The sequence below is a fragment of the Anguilla rostrata genome, chromosome 3, assembly GCF_018555375.3.
Source record: "Anguilla rostrata isolate EN2019 chromosome 3, ASM1855537v3, whole genome shotgun sequence".
NCBI lineage: Eukaryota > Metazoa > Chordata > Actinopteri > Anguilliformes > Anguillidae > Anguilla > Anguilla rostrata.
In genome coordinates, this window is record NC_057935.1 from 60,696,044 (window position 1) to 60,719,320 (window position 23,277).

General features: G+C 46.1%; 1 protein-coding gene across 2 annotated transcripts in view; it reads right to left on the bottom strand.

Annotated features, from left to right (window-relative positions):
- The window catches only part of LOC135251502 (voltage-gated potassium channel subunit beta-3-like), a 34,127-nt gene extending 16,750 nt beyond the window's left edge, over positions 1 to 17,377 (bottom strand). Inside the window, exon 1 of one of the 2 annotated variants that reach the window (XM_064329022.1) lies at positions 16,220 to 17,377. In XM_064329022.1, the coding sequence (XP_064185092.1) occupies positions 16,220 to 16,518 (299 nt within the window). In that variant the 5' untranslated portion in view covers positions 16,519 to 17,377. Of the gene's footprint in view, positions 1 to 6,260; positions 9,114 to 16,219 lie in introns of those variants that run through there. The other variant, XM_064329021.1, reaches the window with a different exon arrangement.
- Between the last annotated feature and the right edge of the window lie 5,900 nt (positions 17,378 to 23,277).

The window sequence follows — 23,277 nt, forward strand, 5'->3', positions numbered from 1 at the left end:
ATATCATGCGCACTGGCATACTGTACATACTCCTGCCTTAGCATATGTCACATACTGTACATCCAATCATGTGTGCAGTCCCCACAACACGGTACATCTGCACATGGGCACAACACCATGCATGCAAGCTCAAGCAAATGCACACGAGCACAGCACACACACACACACATCACGCTGCTGTTTGCATCTCCATATCTGGAGCTTCACGTTGTCTTATATTCCAATTCCTACAGTTCAAATGCAGAAAACTGCAATTCAGGATCAGGCGGTTAACTAACACGAGCAGTTTTTCTTTGATGTCAATTAAATTTTGTTCACTTAACACTGGGAAAAGAGGACGGCTCACAGAGTTTGGGTTGTTGGGTTTTTGGGACTCCTGTCTGTGAACTCCCATGCGCAAAGTCAGGTTCCATTAGGGAGTTGTGGGATAGGTGGATAAACGGGCGAATCGCGGACCGCGTGGTGAATGCTGATGCCCCAGGCTGTTCCTGTTTTGAGATGCAGCTTGTGTCACAGCAACCACAGGGCTGGCCTCGCAGCAGAGCTGGAGTTACACACACCGGTACGGAGACAGTCAAGTTCTGCCGCCACACATCGCACTTCAGGCTGGAGGCTAACGTTGCCCTGAAACCCCCCCTCCTCCCCTTACAAAAAAAACTGACCTCAAATTACTACTGTCCCCTCTGGTTTTTGCTGGTCAGCAGGCTGCTCTTTCCCATCCACCTCCTGGATTTTTAGTTAATTTGTCGAATGGAAGGAGAGGAGCGTAGCCACGCAGCCTGCTGACTCAGCCCACAGCTGGCTTAGTAAGTAGGCCAGCACCAGTAGCACCAGCAAGCCGAGCTGCCGCACCACGGGTCAGCATGAAGGAAGAGATAATGGAAAATCACCCCAGTCCCCCGGCAAAGGGAGCCAGCAGGGCTCAGAGACTACATGTGGGAAAGGGGCGAAAACATCTCCCGGTGGAACTGAGCCAAGCTCAGTCATGCAGAGACTGACGCGCAGCTCAGACCTGGCAACCTGCCACTCCCTCACACACGCCCGACCCACCAATGAGAATGAGAGAGGGGCGGAGCCTCGGCATCAGAACTCCTCAGTTTCTTTTTAAAGGTTTCTCTCTGTGCAGTGACTGGTAATGACAGAGGGGTACCTTTAAACTCCAGTGTAGTGTGCAAGGGCTCTGAAAACTGGGAAAAAAATATTTCCTTACTACAGCACTGTACCTTAGTCTAGCCCAGTACAGCTCTACTACAACTTACTTCATCACTGTCCTGCTATACCCTACTGCACTGCTGTCCTGTCATGCCCTACCCCAATACCGTCCTGCTATACCCCACTCCATTACTGTCCTGTCATGCCCAACCCCAATGCTGTTCTGCTATACCCTACTCTGCTACTGTCCTGTTATTGCCTTGTCCAATACTGCATTGTTATACTCTACCATAATATTGCCCTGATATACCTTGTCCCAACATTGTGCCCAACCCCATTAACGCCATAGTCTATTCTACACCACTACTAGTTTATTTTACCCAACTTCATTGGTGTCCTGCTCCTCCCTGTCCTTCACAATTTAAGCTCTGTCGTACTCTTCCTGCTTGCATGTGTGAGTCATCGTTAGGGCTCTGGTGACATCAGAGCCCCGCTGGAGGTCCTGGTACATGGAGACACACAGCAGATTCGGCTCATCCCTCTGAAGTCCATGGAGCTCAGTGCTCTGAGCTGCGACGAGAGAGGGATCAGCACCGGTCAGCAGTGTATTCCAATGTTTGTAGTGTGGGCGTGAGGGTGTATGTATTTGGGGCTTTTCGTTTTGCTTGCAGTGGTCAGTCATGTCCATAGAGAACAAGGTGACACCACGCTCCAGCATGCAAACACACATTCAAAGCCATACAAAACATGAACACACACAAGCAAACACACATACTTAGAAAAGCATAGCATCAGGCTATACATTTGTCTTAAGTGTAAGACAGCCAAGTTTTATCCAAATCACTGTTAAGGTCAGTGGCTCAAACCAGTTTCAAACAAAAACAAAAACGTATGCACTCCCACATACGTACATATTCTGTGCCAAAACATTGTCCCTCCAAAGCAAATATGCAATGGCTAAACATGAACAAATTATCTCCAACTTACTCACACAAATGTAAGTGAACACACACACACACACACACACAAGCATCTATGGCAGATTGAAAATGGTCGATCTCACCCTAATACAAAAATATATGCATGCACTCCTAATTACAAACACAGCCTTCAAACTACACACACCAACACACACACACACATACACAACACATACACACACAAACACACACACCACATACACACACACACACACACACACACACCACATACAGTACATGCTCAGACTTCAGACAAACAGACGGTGTACACACTGCACTCCAGTGCACCGAGTGCTGCAATGCACCGAAAAAGGATTTGAGAGCAGAGAGCGGAGAAGGAGGAAACAGAGCAAGAAACAAACAGGGAAAGAGGAGGGGAGAGGCAAAGGGAGAAAGACGGACTGGAACAGAGGGAGGAAGTGAAATAGAAATAGAGGGAGAGAGAAGGCAAGAATACATGAGAATCAGGGCAAAGGAAACGAGAGATTGAGAGAGGAAAAAAGTCACCGTGGAAGAGAGAGAGGGGTCTGGAACACACACACACACACACACGCACACAAACACACACAGCAGGACTGAGGCAGCGAGGGGACAGTGATCCACAGACCCCGTCTGTCTTCCAGTGCCGTCTCCCCCAGCTTCCCTCCCTGTAATGGCTCCCCTCACTGATGACTGACTCAGGCTAATTAGTTAGCGTAAGCAATTAAGGCGCATGCAGAGAAGGGATGGGGTGAAGTGTGTATCCCTCACCCGCAGACAAATGAGCTGCCTCAACATACAGCAGCTCCTCCTGGGGGACGGAAAAAACAACTCAACAGAGCGCTAGCAGCCACTTACAAGCGCACATACGCACACACATACATATGGACCTGGACACACACACACACATCATTAATAATCAGATTGAGCTGTCCACCCAATAAGCGCAGTAGTGAAACTATCACAGTCCTTACGATTATAATCATGATCGCAATCATGCGTAAGCATGCTATTAGCGATCATCATAGAATGCGCCCCGCTGCGATTAGTCCAAAGTGACGATGATTATAATGATGGAAAGCTCTAAAACAGGCGGCAGGAGGAGCTATAAGGGTGAGGTGGGGAACATGGGTCTTTTGAGGGAGTGGGGGGGGGGGGGGGTGACGCTGTTCCACTCTCACCCAGACTGAACCTGGGCTGTTAAAACAAACCACCGCTCTTGACAAGGAGCCAAGTCGTAGACGGGCTCCACAGCATTCAGTCACTGATGGGTATCAACAATTCGGGACTCCGAAGACGAAGAACAGGACATCTTCAAGGTCAGCGTCCTTGGGCGACTGCAAGAGCAGCAGCAAGCAGCAGCAGCCCAAACTTGGAGAAGATCAGAACCCGCAGATGAGTACACAGATACAGATCGGCTCGCAGCGGTCTCTCCTTGTAGCGGGAGGGAGGGGAGGGCGGAGGATCAGCTCTTTGGCTGCTGTATCGCAGGACCGTGATGCCATGTGAAGGTCACCCCCGCCTGCAAAGCTCTGCTGTGCCCCCGCAAAGCCAGACGAACGCTCGCACCCTCAGCTCTGTCCTGTCCAGACAGCGTGGAAACGCCGCCGACTTTGCGCGGCCTCGTGTAAGTTTGCTCACGCTGAAGGACGTGCGGTATCGGCCGCTCGCGAAATGGATTTCTGCTCGGTCGAACGCGTCTCGGCAGTAGACGCCCCACAGGAGACCTCGAGATGCCTCCAGCCATCCACGTCAGGACGAGAAGAAACTGCACGCTCGTGCGAAACAGGGGTTCTGGCCTCCAAACGAGCCACTGGTGCATGATTTCAATCAACAGAAGCAGTCACGTTCACACAAATGGAAACTTGCTTCAGGGGCTACCTCTGGTTAAAAAAAAAAAAAGCTTCTAAAGAAAACCCTATTAACACATTTCTTCAGTGGCAGTAGCTTCAAAAGAACTTTTAGTTTCAAACATTACCTTTAAGAACTTTAAGTCAAGGCTCTATTTTCAATTTGCTTTAGCAATTCAATGCCTGCCCAGTAACATATTCATTTTGTAATTTCAGTGACTTTGAAGAACAGTAAAACATGGGCCGTCTTGGAACTGGACGAATGGCAAGCGTCGTCAACACCCCGGCAGATTGGTGGTCCGGTGATCAAACACCAGCGTTACAGCTGGCCGGAGCTGATCGGCTTTCGCTCCACGATTAAACCAACGACCCCGAACGCGTGAATTAAAGGCAGACAAATTAAAACAAGCTGACCTTTCCAATCCGGCACAAACGTGCAGCGCGGGGGGCTGAGTCTTAGCTTCATCTCGAGCGCACTGCAAGAACGCTTCAAAGCAATTACGCAACCAAACAACTCTGACACGAGCACGACATTCGACCACTGATGAGTGTTCTCACGCCGGTGACCTTTTGCGTCGCCCTGGTTACAGCTACAAACGATACAAAACGCCCAGTTTGATAACACAGGCCACACAAACCAGCGCAGAATGCACGAAATAAGATTGGACTCCGTGTGCGAGAGGTCTATGGGGTCAGAGTTAGAACCCTAATTCCTCTCCGATAGAGCCTGCTTAGTGTCTAGATCCGGGATAGTAGAGAAACGAGGAACACGTCAGCCCAGACCGCCATGCAGCAAATGCACAGCAAATGAGATGGTTTGAAAGGAGGCTGAACATGGGAATGCATATGACTGTAGGGCCATAACGCCGTCTCGTTAAAAATTTACATTTACATTTAAATTGCCACAGTTTGTGTTACAAATGCTAACGCACCTGGAACAGGCTTTTTTTTTTTTTTTTTTTTTGGGAAAGCCTGAGGGATCATGAGCACCCAATTTCAGTCTACGAGGAATAACCCAATTAAACAAATTGAGACTGAATTGAAAGGTCATTAATTGAACTGAAAGACAGAAGCAGGACTGGGTACACTGCTGGATAGCACGTCTGACACAGACTGTGGCCAAGCAAGTGGCCAAGCCACCAGCACAGCGTAAATGTTTCTCCTGCTGCGCCTTTTCCCCTTTCAAGGGAATGCAGATAACCAGGCAGCCTATTCCAAAAATAGCGTAATTATGAGCAGTGGTAATGGTAATATTAGTACTACTGTAGTAGTACAGTTCAGCTCGTAGGAGCAGTGAGAGTGGTGGTGTACAAAGTGATGGTGCACATTAAAATCATGGCACTACGAAATGTTGCTACCGATTCCCCTGTGATAGCAAAAGCAAAGCTGAAATTACTGTGAGATTATACCGTGCATCCTTTAACATAACAACAACACCAGCAATGAAGGGAAATGAATGTCCCTATCGTGTTTATATATCCCCTTGAGAGCAGTCCAGTCATCACAATGACAAGTTGATGTCCTTTCCAAATACGTCCTTCTATACTTCCCATTGTCCAAAGTGTTGTCATACCAACACCCATGTCTCTTCCCAAAGCAATCTTCTTCCCTAGGACATCTTGCAGTCCCCCAGGCAGGCCGATTATTACCCCTCTACCTCAATTTTCAGCACCATAACTGAGACCAGCTGCAATGAAGCTCCTCGCTATAGCACGGGCCAACTGGTTTCTGGATTTCCACCAGGTGGGACCACGGCCATTATCTCTGATTTACCAAATAATCTGACATCCCTGACACCCAGAGCTGACCGCAAGGTCCAAAATGAATGGCGTTTTAAAAACCACACACAAACAAGCGGTCAGTGAACTGCAGTCCAGCCACAATATCAGTTGCAGGTGACTCAGCCAAGAAGTGCTACCCTTGAAGCAACCCTGGCAGGCAGCCCCCCACCCCTCACCCCCCAGCACCGCACACAGCACTCTCCCAATACACTGCTCCTGGCCTTCCCCCTCCCCATCACACAAATGTGCAAAGATTTCTGCCCCAAAGCCTGGGATCAGCATCAGCTGTTTGTGAATACCGGTGGTGATTAGGACTGGGGTTTTGTTAAGCTGATCCTGGATCAGTGGTTTGGAGCAGAAGGAATCTGGAGGCCCGTACCCAGCAGCAGCCGCCCTGTCCCCTCCTGTCTCCTGTGTCTACTCTGGCTCGCCTCATTCCCATCTTCATCTTGGGGCCCTCTCCTTCCTCCTGCCCCTCCCGCCCCGCCCCGCCCCTCTCCACCTCTCCACCCACTCACCTGTACTTCATGCTGCTGTGCCGCCCGATGGTCTCCTTCATGTGGGCGTGTCCCTGGGTGGCGGTCCGCGTGGCCACCGCCGCCCTCGACTTGGTCTGCCCCTGGGACGTGTGGTGGCCATTTCCCCCCTGGCCTCCTCCGCCTCCACCCCCTCCGCCGCCACCTCCTCCGCCACCCCCGCCTCCCCCGCCTCCTCCCCCGCTGGGGCAGCCCCCTCCCGGCGGGACGGTGCGAAGCCCGCAGAGCCGGTCCTCGCTGCTCCGGCTCTTCAGGTTGTGCTCCGTGCAGGCGATGGACACCTGCATCCTGACTCTCTCACGCTCCCCTGAGGACGGGACAGTGTGGCACTATGACCCCCTCCCCCCCGGCCCCTTCCCGGCTGGGCTGCCGCCCCTGCTCCTTTCCGAAAGGGGGGTGGCGCCTGGGCGGTCCGGCCTACGCGCTGCAGGCGCGTGTTCTCCTGTCAGGGAAAGAGTCCAAACTGGCACGCTGGGCTGCCTCTTAACTGGTAGTGCTACAGTTGTCAAGGTGGCACGGGTCCAAGCTTCTGCAACCTGGCACACACAGGTGCTGTCTGAGTAGACGAGGTGCTGTGAGCTATGGCGTTCAGATGTTTGCGGGCTCACAGGGCTGGGCCTCTACACCGGCATGCCTATGCTTGCCTGATGAGAACTGGCGCAGACAGCCATGTCTGGATATGAGTTGGCGGAGCTGCACCCCTGTAGTGGCCGTTCCAATGACAACCTCAGGGACCACAGCCCCCGGACTGCCAGTCCCACTGTGTCTTCACTGAGCGAGCTGGCATGGAGATTAACCCCTTGTGGTCACTATGCTTGAACACATTGCTGCTCAAGCAAGCTCAAAGAGAAAAGACAAGGATAGCCAGGGATTTGGAACGTGACAACTTGCTAACAAACAGACTGACTACTAAAACAGTGCCTTGCTATACCACAATTCTGCACACAATCATCTGACTCATCCTAACACTGACTTAGTGGACGGCCAGACTGACTTCCACAGCGCGCGCTGCACCGGTGACACGGACAGATCCACGGAATTCTCCTTGCACCGAGCCGATCCCCTGTCGTGTACCAAATGCGCACTGACTGACTGCTCTTAAAGACAGCGCTGAGACGAACTTACAATGGCCAACCACACACAGGCGGTGGGCTTACATGCATGTCCTAACACACAACAAACTCCCTTTCACACACATACACAAGAACTCGCACACACAGCGGTAACGCTTCCTGACACTGCGCTGCTCAATCACATGCTACGGAGAACTGGCACTGCCCCCGGCAACAGTCACCGCAAGAATGACTCTTGCCGTTCTTATTTTTATGATCAGTTACCATTGTTAACCCATTTACAACCGAGAACTGCGAGTTCCTTCTGCTTATATCCAATGTAAAACGCCAATCCACAACAACCAATATACAGCTAACTGTCATTAATTTAATATTAATTGAACTAACTGATAGACGCACAACCTCTTTGTGTCAGTGATTTAAAATAGCTGATTTCCTATTAACAATCTTGGTAGTTTTCCCCAGATCCAGAGGAAAAAGCTCAACTCCACTGCTCTTCAGCTGGGCTCAAACACGAAGGCACGACGAAAAAAACACCGGTGATATCGGAAAGCACCTGCTTGCTTCTGATTGCCGCTTTCCCTCTCTGTCCTTTTCTGATGCAAGAGAATCTCTCTTGTGGTGAATTGGCGAAGAATCACCACATTCCAAATATTCAGGATAGATAGATTCCAACATCCAGTGTCCAATGCTATACTCAAACGCACGCTGCTTCCCTCGCTTTCTGGTTGCGCGAACGGAATCGCCTTCTAGACAGCGAAACGAGCTCTCCCGCACGCTCGCGCACACAGACGCGCGCGCGCTACAAATGGAACGTTAACTGTGATGGCTTGTGTACAGCAGCCTTCTTCTGTACATGCACCCACAAACGGCAAAATTATTATTGTAATAAGGACCACTCCCTTTTCAATGAACACACCAGCCTGCGGTTTATTCTCCCTCCCCCTTTTTCTCTGTCACTCTCACTTTACCTCCTCTTCCTTTCCCTTTCTACATCTACAACCCCCTCCCTGGCTCTTCCCCACCTCCCCGTTGCCTGCATAGAAACACAAGTATGCAGTGGAGCGCGACGTTGCTTAACCCATCTTGCCTCTACTCAGCGAATGAGATAGTGCAGTTAGTATTCACAGTGAAACCGTCGCAATGGGGAATTGACGAGTTGGGATTAAAATAGGAGAAATGTGCACGAAGGAAAAGAATAGACATAATGTATTCACCTCGACCTCTCTGCCACAACCAGCAACCTCTCATGACACCCAGAACATAAGGATAACTCTCTTTAGGGAAGAGTATCAAATATGCTGTAGCGTAGCATGTTGTAAACATTTAAGATTTAGACATGGCAATGGCACCCCAGCCACACAAATGCTCAATACACTCCATGTGCTGTCGTTCAATTCCTTATCATCTATAAAAAATGTCCAAAATGAAGGGAATTGTCATTTGTATTTTGACAAGGCCTACATATAAAATGATCAATACATAACATTTGTATTGGGACTTCATCTCTGTCCATCCCTTTGACAACAACAAAATCAAGCTTCATGCAATGTTTTCAGGAAAAAGCCACACTTGTATTGCCATTGAAGATAAGACCAAGCGCTGTGCAGGAAAACCCTTTACCTCAATATGCTGTATAACACTGATATCTGAGATAGGTAAAACAAAAACAAACAAAAAAAAAAAAACCCATGGCACAAAAACACATAATGCATAACCCTCAAGAGCATCTATGTATCCAAATATTCCCTATAACAATAAAGATTAAACCGCATAAAGGAACCGCATTTTCTTACATTTTCAAAATTATTTTTGAATGTTATTGACAGCTATCATCCATTTGTGTTTTGTTGATAACCAAATGATAACTAATCAAGGGACATTACCAGGAAGGGTACATGGGACATGCCTCGAATGTACTTTCGTGAATTTGACAGTACTTGTTTGGAACAGTAAATACATTGCAGTTATCTCAAAACACAAATGTGAATATAACTGGAAGGTTTTCTAATGTTCTTGAAATGTTTCGTGTTGGACAGGGTAATTACTGCAGTTGATCTGAAGACCTTTACGCATAAAGTAACCCATCCAGGCGGACAAGAGCAGAGGGTATGTTCATGTTGTTCCAGAAACAAAACGATTTCCATTTAAGTCCAAGAATTACATTTGAATATGAACTAAGAGATTTTTTGAGACCACCCACTTGAGTGAGTACAAAGGAAATCATTACATTCCCTTGTGTAAGGGAAATGGATCTTTTGGTAGAGCAGGCTGAAAGCTCTTAGTACAAATTGTATTCCATGAGGTTCTGGAGGTGACTGTTTTACACGCTCATAGAGTTGCATGGTCAGATGGATGCCACAAATTGTATTATATTACTGAGGCTGATGTTAAACCTAGTTAAAAGACCAGTAGATCAAAAGGGGTCTGTTCATGTCCTTTGGGTCAGTTTTTGTCAGAGGTGTCACCTTCATCAGTGAAAATACACTTGAGACGTGTGTCTCCTGAGTATACAGTATATATACTGATGAAGGGGTGCGATACTAATTACATTGTAGAACTCTGTGTATCGTGTGTCCAGGTAAGTGTAAAAGAGTTTAGTGTGCACTTGTGTGCGTGCGTGTCTACAGGTGAGAGAAAGATATGTACTGCAGAGAGAGGTGTTTGTGTAGCCGGTGGAGTGTTGATGTTTTATTGATGCTGATGGTCATCCTGCTTTCCTTCTGCACAAGGTCATTCAGCAGGGGATTGAGAAGGGAGCTGTCTCAACCTGTCAGGATCTAGCTAAGTCTGCTCCACACATGCACACATAGACACATGCACGCACGCACGAACGTACACACACAGGCACACATAGACACACGCACGCACGCACGCACGCACACACACAGGCACACATAGACACACGCACGCACGCACTGCACGCACGCACGCACACACACAGGCACACATAGACACACGCACGCACGCACGCACACACACAGGCACACATAGACACACGCACGCACGCACGCACACACACAGGCACACATAGACACACGCACGCACGCACGTACGCACACACACAGGCACACATAGACACACGCACACACGCACGCACGCACACACATGCACACATAGACACACGCACACACGCACACACGCACGCACGCACGCACGCACACAGGCACACATAGACACATGCACGCACGCACGCACACACACATGCACACATAGACACATAGACACACGCACGCACGCACGCACGTACGCACACACACAGGCACACATAGACACACACACATCAAATTGACTAAATCCAGTTGAACAGGGCGTTTCATATTCTGAAGAGAAAACTTGAGGCAACTAAGCCCCGAAACAAGTAGGCGCTGAAGATGGATGCTGTACAGGCCTGGCAGGGCATACCTAGAGGAGACACTCAGCACCTGGGGGGGTGGGGGGGGCTATGTATAAAAAGTGGTGTAATTTCACATAAACACACATAAACATATGCATGGACAAAGAACCAAACTAAGAGAGAGGCTTAAACCAAAAAAGAATCCTAGAATATGACCACAGAGGCTACATGATTTCAATGCTTACAGGGGGAACACCATAACATTCTAGCTCATGCTCATATGCTTATGATAGTCAATATGAAGATCAAAGCAATGTCCTGGTGTCAAAAAGTAAAACAATCAAAGCTACAGTAATAGGAATGAAGATTCACACTAAGCCTAAGGCCAGCTCTCAGTATTTAGTCACTTAGCATGACACTAAATGCGGGGGTGTGAGAGTACAGAACATAAACAGATGACTTTGCTTTAGTTATCAGCGAGCGTCCGTATGTCTGCCAATGTTTCGAAGAGTTACTCACACTTTATTTATAAGTACTGCATGTCTCTCTCTCTTAGTCTCTCTCTCTCACTCTTTGTGTGTGTGTGTACATGAATGAGAGACAGACTGAGAGAAAGAGAGATTTCAGTGCAATTGCAGGTTTGTGAGAGAGACAAAATGTGTGTGCATGTCTGTGAGTGCGAGTATGTGTGTTTGGGAGAGGGAAACAGAAGAGTGGGTGCAGTCTTGAGCACTGCTGACTCAGTGAGAAGTGAAAAGATGGACTGTGCAAGTCCCCAGGAGAGAGAGAGGGAGGGAGAGATAGAGATAGAGAAAGACAATAAATCTCAGAGCACCTCTCACACGGACAAGCTCTGTGTTTGCTATAGGACCACTAAACCACTATTGCGGCATAAAGTATGTATACGCGCACGTGCACACACACACACTCACACACACACATCCACACTCACACCCACACACAAGCACACACATACACACACACGCCACACACGCAAAAACACACACACACACAAATCCCACAGAAAGAAACACATTTATACAGAGCATCTTACTGTGTACACAAACACACACATGCACACACACACATACACACACAAATGCATGCATGCACAGATGAACACACACACACATACGCACACACATATTGATGAAGACAAAGAGTGACAAGTACATTAACAGCTTTTGCACTCAACAGGTAAGTGTGAACAGCATGCATTCCCATACCATTAAAAAGCCTGTGTTCATGGTTCAGTGATTCTGCTCGGCAATGCAGAAATTAGAAGACAGGACAGTGTAGCCGCTCAATATGCTCAACATTACCCTCCGGTGGAGAAAATGTGTAACTGCATGGCTCACCATTGAATGCAGTCAGACCAGTGACTTGTTTAGCTGATATTACAGTTTATGTACCGTTTAAACACTACTAAATAATCCACCCAAATAATCTGGCCAACAGTGAATTAATTATGGGTGTTTTCTGACAAATTACAAGATACTTTTATGCAAAACACACAAAAAAATGTTTTGAATCTGCATTACACCGTGTGTTTAGAAGTGAAAGCCATTCAGTGAAATTGCCTTCATTCACATTTGATCTCAGCAGATACAATCTGCTTCATTTTACAATCATTTTCACACCTTTATCCAGAAGTAGCGTGACTCATCTCCATTGTGGAGAACTCTGGTGAATTATCCTCTGTGGAGAGCAATAGAACCTTTACAAGAGGGATGACAGCGAGAGCCAAAAGACGAGAGGGTCAAAAGCATGGAAAGTCTCTCTCTTTTTTTCCGAAAGATGCACGCTCAGGGGAAATATTGCCTTTGATATGTAAAATATAACTGGGCATTTATTAGAGGTTGAATGTGAAACCTCTGTTGGGTTTTCAGTTTTTTGAGCCATTCCTCTGTCATTTTTGTCATGTGCTTTGGGTCATTGTCCTGTTGCATCATGAATCTACACCCTAAGCGCTGATCTCCTGGAGACTGAAATGGGTTCCCCTTATCCTCAAAGATTTACCTGTGTTTGGCTTCAGCCATCTTGTCCAACAGAATGATGCTGGCACCACCATGTGTGACGGCAGGGATGGTGTGACCCGGGCAATAGGTTTTGTTTGGTTTGCACCAAATACTGGATTTCTCTTTCAGGACGAAAAGCTCAACTTTGGTCTCATCAGACGACATAGGTCTACGGATCTGTCACATGTCTTACAGCGAACTCCAGGCATGTTTTAATATTGGCCTTTTTCAGAAGAAGCCAAACTCCCAAGAAAAGACAAATCTGTGAAGTGCAAAAGAGATTTCTTGGCAGCTTCTCTCACTTTAGCCAATGAGCTCTGGAACTCCCAGTGTTGCTCAGTTTGGGAAAATGGCCTGATCTCTGTCGTGTCTGGGTTGGGTTGGGTTTGCTCACCACCCCTCCATCTCACACACATAAAGCACACAGCCCAAAGACACATACGCTCAGGCACACACATTCACCGTTAATAAGCAGAATGCTAGTGGATTACAAACAGATGGCACTAGTAATAAGGGCAGTCTGTTCCACATCTCTCTCTCTCTTTCCCATCCCCCCTTCTATCTCTTCTTCCCACTTCTCTCTGTCTTTACTTTGTCAGCTCTTATTTCATTAAAGCCCTCATCGCAGTGTTGCTCAAATTCCCTGTTAAATTCTTCTCAACCGGTCGACTGGCTACTTCTCCACTCCAAAGCTGCTCTACACCCAACATACCTCTACACCTCACTGGCCCCCCAGTGGTAGAGTGAACTAACTGCAACGGTTGAAAATGACAGAATCACTCACCATCATCTGATTTCAACTGAAATTCATCAAACAAAAGCATAACGGATCAAAGGAGAATCCTGGCAACAATAGGCTCACTGAAACATAAAATAGTTCTTCCTGCATTATCTGTAAAATTTCACACCACTCCGTCATCGTAGCGATATAGAGAGACATTGACCCTGAGGAATGCAGACTGATGCCATTAGCCCTGAGGAAGGAATCCTGAAATCTTCATTAAAGGCCCACTATACCCCAAAACCAGTAATAAAAACTGTTCCTCAGAAACTGAGCTTTTCAAAAAAATATCTGAAATGAGAAATATAGTACTCAGGGCAAAATGGCCACAGCTGGCCGTGGGAACACAGCCAAGGTCCTGGTGACCCTGAGGCAGGAGGCGAGGAGCTGGGAATGTCCTTTATTGCTTCCCGATGGCCTTCCCAGCATTGGCCCGGGACATGGACTGCAGAAGTGTGGGCAGGGTGGCTGTGAGGCCCTTCACAGGTTAAAGCAATGCAAACGCCTTACAGGTAGTTGTTCAGCATTATGTTTTTAAACAGTTTTTCTCCTGAACCCATTTACTGACATTTTTACTGCAGTCCTTCTGGGTACCTGCCTGCCAAATAAATAAATAAATAAATAAATAAATAAATTTACAGCGGCTGCAATAACAGTACCAACGACAACAACAACAACAATAATAATAATAATCATCATCATCATCATCATATATCGAAAATATTGGGATTTAATTTTGTTGACTAATTGAATCGTATTTCTCTTCTCTCTGGTCTTTGTCCGGTTTTTGTCCACACGTTGGTCAATCGCCCAAAAGAGAGAGCAAACAAAAATAATAACCATGTCTAGCCCATTTGGTGAAACACACAGATGTGCTCTTCTGCAGAAACCGATCAGAGGAGATTATTTGCTGCTATTAACCTTTGGCAGCTAGGTGTGTGTGTGTGTGTGTGTGTGTGTGTGTGTGAGAGAGACAGAGGCTGTAGTATGACTGTGGAAATGGATGTCACAGCTTTCAGCACAAAAGTAGACCGATTTATGTACGTACTGCAAGAGCCCTGGTATCCAATTATCTCGTACTTACTATCATCCTGAGCAGAAAAACACACACACACACACACACACACACACACACACACACACACACACACACACACACACACACACACACACACACACACACACACACACACACACACACACACACACACACACACACAGATATCTGAAGACAGCCTAGGGCTCTTTCTTGCCTGCTGCAATGCTCCACTGACCCTGGAAGAGCACAGCAGTGGACATTGCAGTGGAGGACAAGTGACAAGGTCCCCTTTCCACTGAAATGCACTAATCCTGGTGGGATGGGAAGGTTCACAATATTTTCGCAAACAATTCCTTTTCTAAATTCTGATTTATTAATAAAAAGCCCCACACAGGCAAAATGCCTCCAGCAGTGAGCTAAATAATGAGCAGAATCAATGGGCCCAAATAAATTGCTTTATTAATTGACGGAATTGACCCCAGTGATGCAAAAGAGAAGGAAGCAGAGTCCTCAAGCTTCTTCAGGAGCCTCACACATACTGTAGCATACACAGAGTGTTCGGCAACATTCCGTGAGCCAACAGAGTCTGCTGGAGTCACTGTGTGTACAGTAAATACAGTAGAGCCTGGGTAAGTAGTGCAGTGTAGTAGCGTAGTAGTGATACTGTACCAGTATTGGAAAACCAAATACTGTATATATATACTTCTATAGAATCTAATATCTATGCCTGTATGATTTAACACCGCTGTGGCCGACCAGGAGGCTGCTCCTGTTAGCTGGCCCATCGAACACAACCTTCTCCAAGTAAATCTGTCGCTCTACTGCAGGTGGGTTGTTGGTTACTGATACAGTGAGGACTACAGCGACCATGCTTCAGCAAGTGACACTGTCAGGTGGCAGGATCCACCAACCACGAATGCAAAAAACCCTACGACATATGGATATAAATCATTAAAGAATAAATCCAACACTGATCCATGTCAAGTGATAATGCGTGGAAATGGAAAATCTGTCATGCACTGCGACAGCAAGACAATGTGATTAATTTTCAGCCTGACATGCAACGATATTCAGACAGGGTATCCCATCAGGTTATTAAACCTAACAACCATTTAATATTAATCCGGTATAAATTACTCAGTGATTGATAATAGATTCCAATACGAAAAAGACAGTGTTGACTGCCTAGCTTTACCTGATTTTCACCTTGACACCGTTAATATTCTTATCCTGCTTTCTCTTTGGCCAAGGAATTTTTCCCTCAACTTTAAAAAAAAAAATAGCACTGCACAAAATGTTTCCAGATTGTGTCTATATAAGTGTGTCTGTAAATGAATTTTCAAGCAACAATAATATTCCTCCTGATTGGGTGATTGATACACCTTAAAAACGTAACATTAAGTCTAAGAATCTGTTTTTCTGCACACCCTGTTTTCCCCACACCACAACAAATATGGAGTCTGACATTTGACTTTGGGAAAATACAAACTGACGCTTGGGCTCCAGAGTTCACTGGCCAAAAATACAGGTGTCAGTCCACCAGTACATGTATTCTTCAGCGTTCCTGTGAACACGGCATTGACAAAAAGCAGCAGCAATGTGTGAAAATGGAGAGAGGTATCCATTGCTCCACCCCCCCACCCCCCACCCCATCGCCCCGTCCCCCCAGGACCTGCGGCGAAGGCTCCCTCACCTGTACACCATGGCCGTGCGGTGAGCGACGGAGTCGGCGAGCGTCAGGCCGCACTCACGCAGGTACACCTCCAGCCGCCGGCTCTCCATCAGCCGGTGCGCCGCGGCCAGGATCTGCGACGCCAGGGCCCCCGACTCGTCCTTCGGCCCCGGGCCCTGCCCGGCGCGCCCCCGCGTCCCCAGCTTGGCCGCCGCGGTCGCCGGCCTCTTAGGCTTCTTGCTGAAGCCGTACAGCTCCTCCACCGTGTACTTGCCCCCTTTGCCCCCGACGCTAGCGCCGGCTGCCCGGCCCGCAAACATGGCCACGGAACCTGCCCGTCCGCTTCCCCCGAGAAACAACGCCTCCCGGATTCCAAAACCGAACGTGCGCAGAGGACAGGGACACTTACGTAATCCTGGGTGTTCGCTCAAAAACTAAGTGGGACAAAAAACACCGTCTAGTCAACATATGTCACAGGAATGAAAACATGGAGTTTACAGATGCCATGCCCTTCGTGGCTGTTTGTTCTCTCTCCCAAGCCCGAGGTGCGTCCTGTAACATCTGCCAGCGTCAAACGGTGAGCTCGGAGTGCTTCTTCATAGAAAGGCTTTCCTCTGCCAGATTTTTAATCCACAACACAATTACTTTTCGTTTTTTGAAAAACAAATAGTTCTGCAGAACCAAATTAGTGCTGGAGTTTCACCGATCGCTAAGAAAATGACCTAAAGTTGAGTTAAAGGTGAGCGCATACAAACCAGGTTTTTAAAAAAATTTCAATCCTGGGAAAAAAGAGAGAAGTTTGTGGGAAGTTTGAGGAAGCCCTGTTCTGTGGGTGCACCTCCTCTCCACACACCTGATCCCAAGGCAGACCGCTGGCTTCACTCTCATGACCCAACACTCAAAGCTCTAGTCCAGAAGACACTCCACAGGTTCATGCTATTAGTCTGGCTGGGCTGTAAGGTCCCAGTGGAAATGAATATTAAGCATCAGGCACTCTGGTCTCTCTCTCCCTCCCTCTGTTGCACACAAATCTCTCACCCTCCCTCTCTCCACAGTCCCCTCCAAATCTAGATTAGATTAGAACTGATCCAATGGCACTCTTAGACATACAGATGGACACACAGATCTGGACAACAGTCAGAAACACTGGAATCCACTGCAATCCATTTGTCTCCATCAGTAATTCCCATTCTCTTTCTCGTTCCCTCTCTGTCAGAAATGAATGACGGCAAAGGGATTTGCATTAATGTCATTCTGTTTAAAAAAGCTTAAAGCCACAGCTTGCGACGGGCCAGATTAGCAGAGGACGGGGAAGAGAAGGGCAGGGCACCCTCTCCTCCTAAACACGCACAGCATCATGGGATACATTTATGACCGGCTGGGCTTTCACGTGAGCCTCGGCAGAAAAGTATCTAAACCTGGCAAAGAGCGGGTATGGTGTGCTGGATTACCCCTCTTTAAGGCCATTCACCTCGGAGGGCACCAATAAAAACACATTCAATATTTTATAAACGGATGGAACCACGTCCATGGTACGTCAATTCTGCTGACGGCCTCAGACCAACGGACGGCAGTTATAGCTGAAGGTCAGGCGGCGGTGGAAAGCATCGCTTCAAGCCGCAGACGCCCTGTGATGCTGCTGCTGGGAGATCGATGTTTCCAACAGTACCCTCCGTACACAGCGAGCAGGGCACGTGCAAAATGTGTCAATGAGACACTTGTTCTCGTAAGCTACCTCTTTTTTCTTTCTATCTCCTTCTCTCCTAACCCAGCCTCTCCCAGGGCTACAGTGGAAAGCCTCTTACTGAAACCCTCCTGGCTCTTGTTGGATGAAGCGGGACTTTGCCATGAGACAACATCTGTATGCAGTTTCTGTTGACTGACTCAGTGCAGACTGACCACTAGGACAGTATTAAGCAATAAGGGCAGGGTATTGCTGGTGGACAAAGAGTGGGGGGGGGATTAGTTTGCATGACATCTGTGTGTGTTTGTGTGTTTAATGTTTATTGTTCATTCAGATCCCCATTAGTTGTTACAATGGCAACAACAGTAGTAGTTACTACTCTTCCTGGAGTCCACATAAAAGCACATACATACATATATACATACTCATAGATATGTGTTTGTGTGTGCATATGTGTGTGCACACGTGTGTGTGTGTATGCATATGTGTGCGCCCATATGGGTGTATTTATGAATGGGCATGGATGACCAAGTACACATCACTGCAGACACTTAATGAAATGTAAAGTGACACTGAAAGCATTTGTTTAATCCTGCGACAAACAGATCCAATCCAGCATACACAGTGCATACTCACGCTTCCCAACCATTGACCTTTAGGCTCAGAATATGTTTGCTAGTTATTCTTCTAAAGGTCTTCAATTAATTAGTTTTTTTTACTTGTTAAAAAAATAAAACTAGTTAGCTAACCCAAAACACCTTTTCAGGTTGGTAGCATAGAATGGAATCATGGCAATGCATTTTATAAATCAAATTAGCTCATTCTAGCTATGCACCTGCACCTTTACCTTTTCATATATTAAAATCTGTGATTGCGCGTGCCTGTGTGAGAAGCAATGTGCGTGCGTGTGCACCAGATTTCTGCTGACTGATTTTCAGGCGTGTGCATTGGTCACAGCTGACGAGAGAACTTACTCATCTGGCACAGGCGGTGCAGCGATGTCTTTCTCACGGAGATCACTGAGGTTGCGCTAATGCTGTTAGCGCATTGTCTGGGGAAGGCTCCGTAGCCTTGGGCAAGGTGTTCTACTCTAATACAGCGCACTGCAGGCAGGGCTAGTGATGAACAGTATCTGAGGATGAGCATCCAGAGCAAGCTCATTTACTGTAGTGTGCCGTGATCTGAATTCTGATCTTAATACTTCCTGTCAAATACTTTCCTGCTTCAGGATTGAATAAAGGTGCATATTATATGACACCCTCGCATACTTATGTTTGGATTTTCTTTAGCCAGAGATGTTGTGAACAGACCAATATTATGTCTAATACGGCAAAGTGAATATTGTGTGTGCTATTTTTTAATCTGCCATCTTGGCTCAAATGTGATGTGATGCTCAGCATGCTGATGGACTCCAATTTAATACTGAGAGCCACTTCTACAAAATTTGATTGTTGGATATGGATTTAAAGGCAAAACGTGGCTTAGCCTACTGATGGAATGCAAAATCCTGTTTCTTTTTTAGTCTATCATTAAGCCTTCATTGCATTGCCTTATTAAAGCTTTCACAGCATAGCTATGAGAAGACGAGAATGTTATGCTTCAGCCACCTTCAGACTAGTCCATGCAAAAGCCCAGTTGGGTTCTGATACTGGCAGAGTCTCTCTTATGATCTCGTACGGTCGCATGATGGACTGGACACAGGAACACTACATGAGTCACCAGACACAGAGACCCATTCAGGAGCCGTTCAGCTTTCCCCAGTGGATTCTCCTCGTCTCCCCGCGTGCTTTCTGTCTTATCTTCTCTATTTTTAGCCTGGTCTCTTTTTTTTGGTTCCAGCATGAATGCCAATCCCCTAGTGTCAAGGTCCACACAATGACGGACTGGGCAGAGACAGCTTTGAAGAGAGCTGATCATCCGGATTTAAACTGCTTCCTGTAATCGCTCTTTTAATTGTCCAGGTCCACACCAACAGCTGGGCACTGCCAAATCTTTATCCCATTTTCCAGAGCCGATACACCCCCTCAGAGCAGGGGACTGTGGGGTTGGAGTCCAGGCCTGGTTACATAAGGTCATTACGGTATTCAATAAGTTGATTATCCAATTTCATCACATTTTCATCAGACAATGACGCTGAGCTTGACTTTTCACTGCCCTTCAGATCCCGAAAAAAAAACAAAAGGAACTACAGAAAAATACAAGAGAGTAAACTTTGCCAAGATATAACTTTCTTTAAAGAACTTTTATATAGCAGCATTGTCGCTCAATGTCAGCCATGATTTGTGATATCGTGCTTCAGTGTGGTGTCTTGTAAGTTGGCTTATCTGCTCTTCCAATCAACCAGCAGACCGTTGGAGCTGAAATGAGGGGATTTGTCTCTGTGCCCTTGACCAAGGTGCATCACCTGCTCTGCTGCAATAAAAACCATGGGAATAAATCTGGGGGCTGGTAAGTCAGTTCAGATAAGCGTTAGCTGAATTCATTAAAATGCAGTGGCACACTGCTGACTCAGAGCAGAGAAGGTGTTCTCTTTGTAGGCACAAAAACAGTACAGTGGCCGCCCCAAGAAAATGTCTTACTATAGATATACATCTTCTAGAGAGGTTATGTGATTACTTTCAAACAAAAACCGTACTATCCTATATGGTACCCTGAACTGTCAGGGCTGCCTGACATTCTAAGCTCATTGTTTCTAGCAGGGAGAAAGGACAACTACTGATTATATTGCTCACAGTACATCACTACTGCTTGTGTTTTGTGGGCAGCAATTTTAACTGTATTTTAAGAGAGCAGAATCATTTGAATTTTATTAAATTCTTGCATGGGTTGCTTGTGAATATTGACCAGTCTTATTGTTAGATGCATCGCATAGCAAGAGCATTTAAATGGCAGATTTTATCAATCATCACCTTTGTAGTTATAATTTAACAGTTCCTCATTAGGACAGACTAAGAGAGAACTTCACCGCTTGGGGGAAGGGCCTCTTGATTGAGAGAGAGTTGTAAGGGAGTAAAGGACCTTGAGTCTAAAATAGACATATTAGCATAGGTTAGGTCAGAACAATGTTCACTGTGTAAACTGGACTGTTGTCTCGGCTATGAATAACTGTACAAAATGAGTATTGTACCTTATCGAACATGTATTTTGTAGTTGTTCCAAATGACCTTGATATGCACTCTTGTATGTCACTTTGGATAAAAGCATCTGCTAAATAAATGTAATGTGATGCAATATTGAGATTCTTGAAAATTGCAAGTATGAGTAAACCTGACGCACATTGTGACAAGACTGCTGTGTGCCCAAGGGAATTTTGGCTGGCACGCCATGCACGTTTCTGTGGGAACTGTGCTGTGTCACCGTCTTCTGAGCCATGTGGTGCCACCCACTGGTCAGCGAGGCTGCCTTATGGGGTTAAAAAGCATAAATGAACGTTACTCCAGGACATAGCAAGTCTCCATCTGTTTCTATTAAACTGTTCAGCTACTCATTTCCACTTACTGTTCCTCTGTTATCTGCAGTGGTGCAGTGGTACAGTGGGTTGGGCATCTGCAGATGCATTCGTTTAACCCTTGTCATGCCCTTGTCACAGGTCAGTAAATTCCAGCATGTATTTTTGGGCCAGTACTTGCATTTTTACCATTATATCGTATTTTTTATTTCGAGGCTCTCCCACTAGTGTTCACTTGTGGGAAACAGATGCTTCCTGTTGCCCCAGTTGGTAGGGAATATGCCATTGAGATTTGCATTTCTAGTAGACTGAAACTAGATCGTATCCATCCGACTGCAAGATTGGTTCATATTTGGTTTTCCCTTGATTGGTTTTCTCTTGACAAATATAGAATTGCAATTTAACTTTAGGCTCAGTATAATTGTATGAGGAATTCCCTGCAGTATGTTTTAAAAAACTCACTAGATTTATTGTGCAAAACCTCAGGACATCTCAAATAATGTGATGAAAAAAATATATTCATCACTTTTCAAAATGAGGACTCCAATTGTTTGTTTCATAGGAATATCACTTTGTTAAATTAGTTTTTGTGTGCATTGGTCCTGTGGACTTTGAGAAAATTATAGAACTGGATGATGCATGTATTCTCCCGAGATAGGATTAAAACAAAAGACACTCATTTAGCCACAGGCAGGACATTGCATGATTCAATCACTTTTTCCATTGACTGTAAGCTGTGCCTGAAACTGATACCTAGTGCCGAGCAGGAATCTGCTGAAATGTCAAGCCTGTTTCAAAATATAAAGCTTGTTCTTAAGAGCAATGATCTAAAGCGTTAGGACAAGGTATGACTTTAGTGTGCATGTATCAAATTTCAGTAAGAGAAGCTTGTAACAGCTGATAAAATCCAGTAAACCAGGTTGAACTTTCCCATTCAAATTGGACAAGACAATGTAAGCCAAATCACAGAGCCCCCCCTTCAAGCATTATATCTGGACATTTGCTTTCACCTCTCTCTTCTTGGCAGGTAAGGTTGTCCTATTTTCATTCTCTCTTACAGGTTTTCAGAGGTTAAGCTGCACCTTATCATAGGGGTATAAGTCCTGGTCCTGAAGCTTTGCCAGTAATATAGGCCAAATGGTATGCTGCTGTGAAGAGTATATAAATAACAATGGTCAACAGTGGAGGTGACACAGGGGGGAGCTTTTACTGGAATGTGTAGAAGGAAATTGCAATGGCAAACTTTCACATCATTGGCAGGTTTAAAACTCAAAAATATAATCTACCAATGACCAACAAAAATTCCAGGAACAAAAATAGACAAATTTGCGTCATTTCTACAGGCAGGTTGTTGGCCATTCATGCTTTTTGCATCATATTTACGGGCATGTTGCCAGGCATGTGGTTAAAGAAACTTGATACTGTGTATATTACTCACAACTTCTGTGCAGTTAGTGTGTGGTGCTGCTGTGGAGGTTTAAATATTTGAACGATTGTAGCCTGCGCTCCTCCTGCCAGTCCATTCAACTTGGCTATACGCATGCCTGCTGCCAGCTCTCCACAGACAGTAATGAGTCTCATTGCACGTTGTCACAGGGCTGCTAGTCTGTGTGAATGACCCCTAAGGGGATTACAGGACCTTGGTGTAAAAATTAAAAAAAAACCGATGACCAATTTAATGGTTGGTTCTGTCAGTATTGCTTCCACAGGAGTGGCAGCCGGGTCAAGCTGAATGTGTGAAAATGTTCAGGTATATCATTTATTATTTATTGCATTACTGGGAAAAAGGAAGAGACTTTGGGTGTGTGAGATCCACATACTTGGTTAGTGTATATGTGAATAACCGCAGACAAATTCCTAAGAAATATGTATATGTAAATGGGGGTTATAATATTAAACATTTATTTTGCATTTTATTACCTGTAAAAAGAGGTAATATTAAATGTT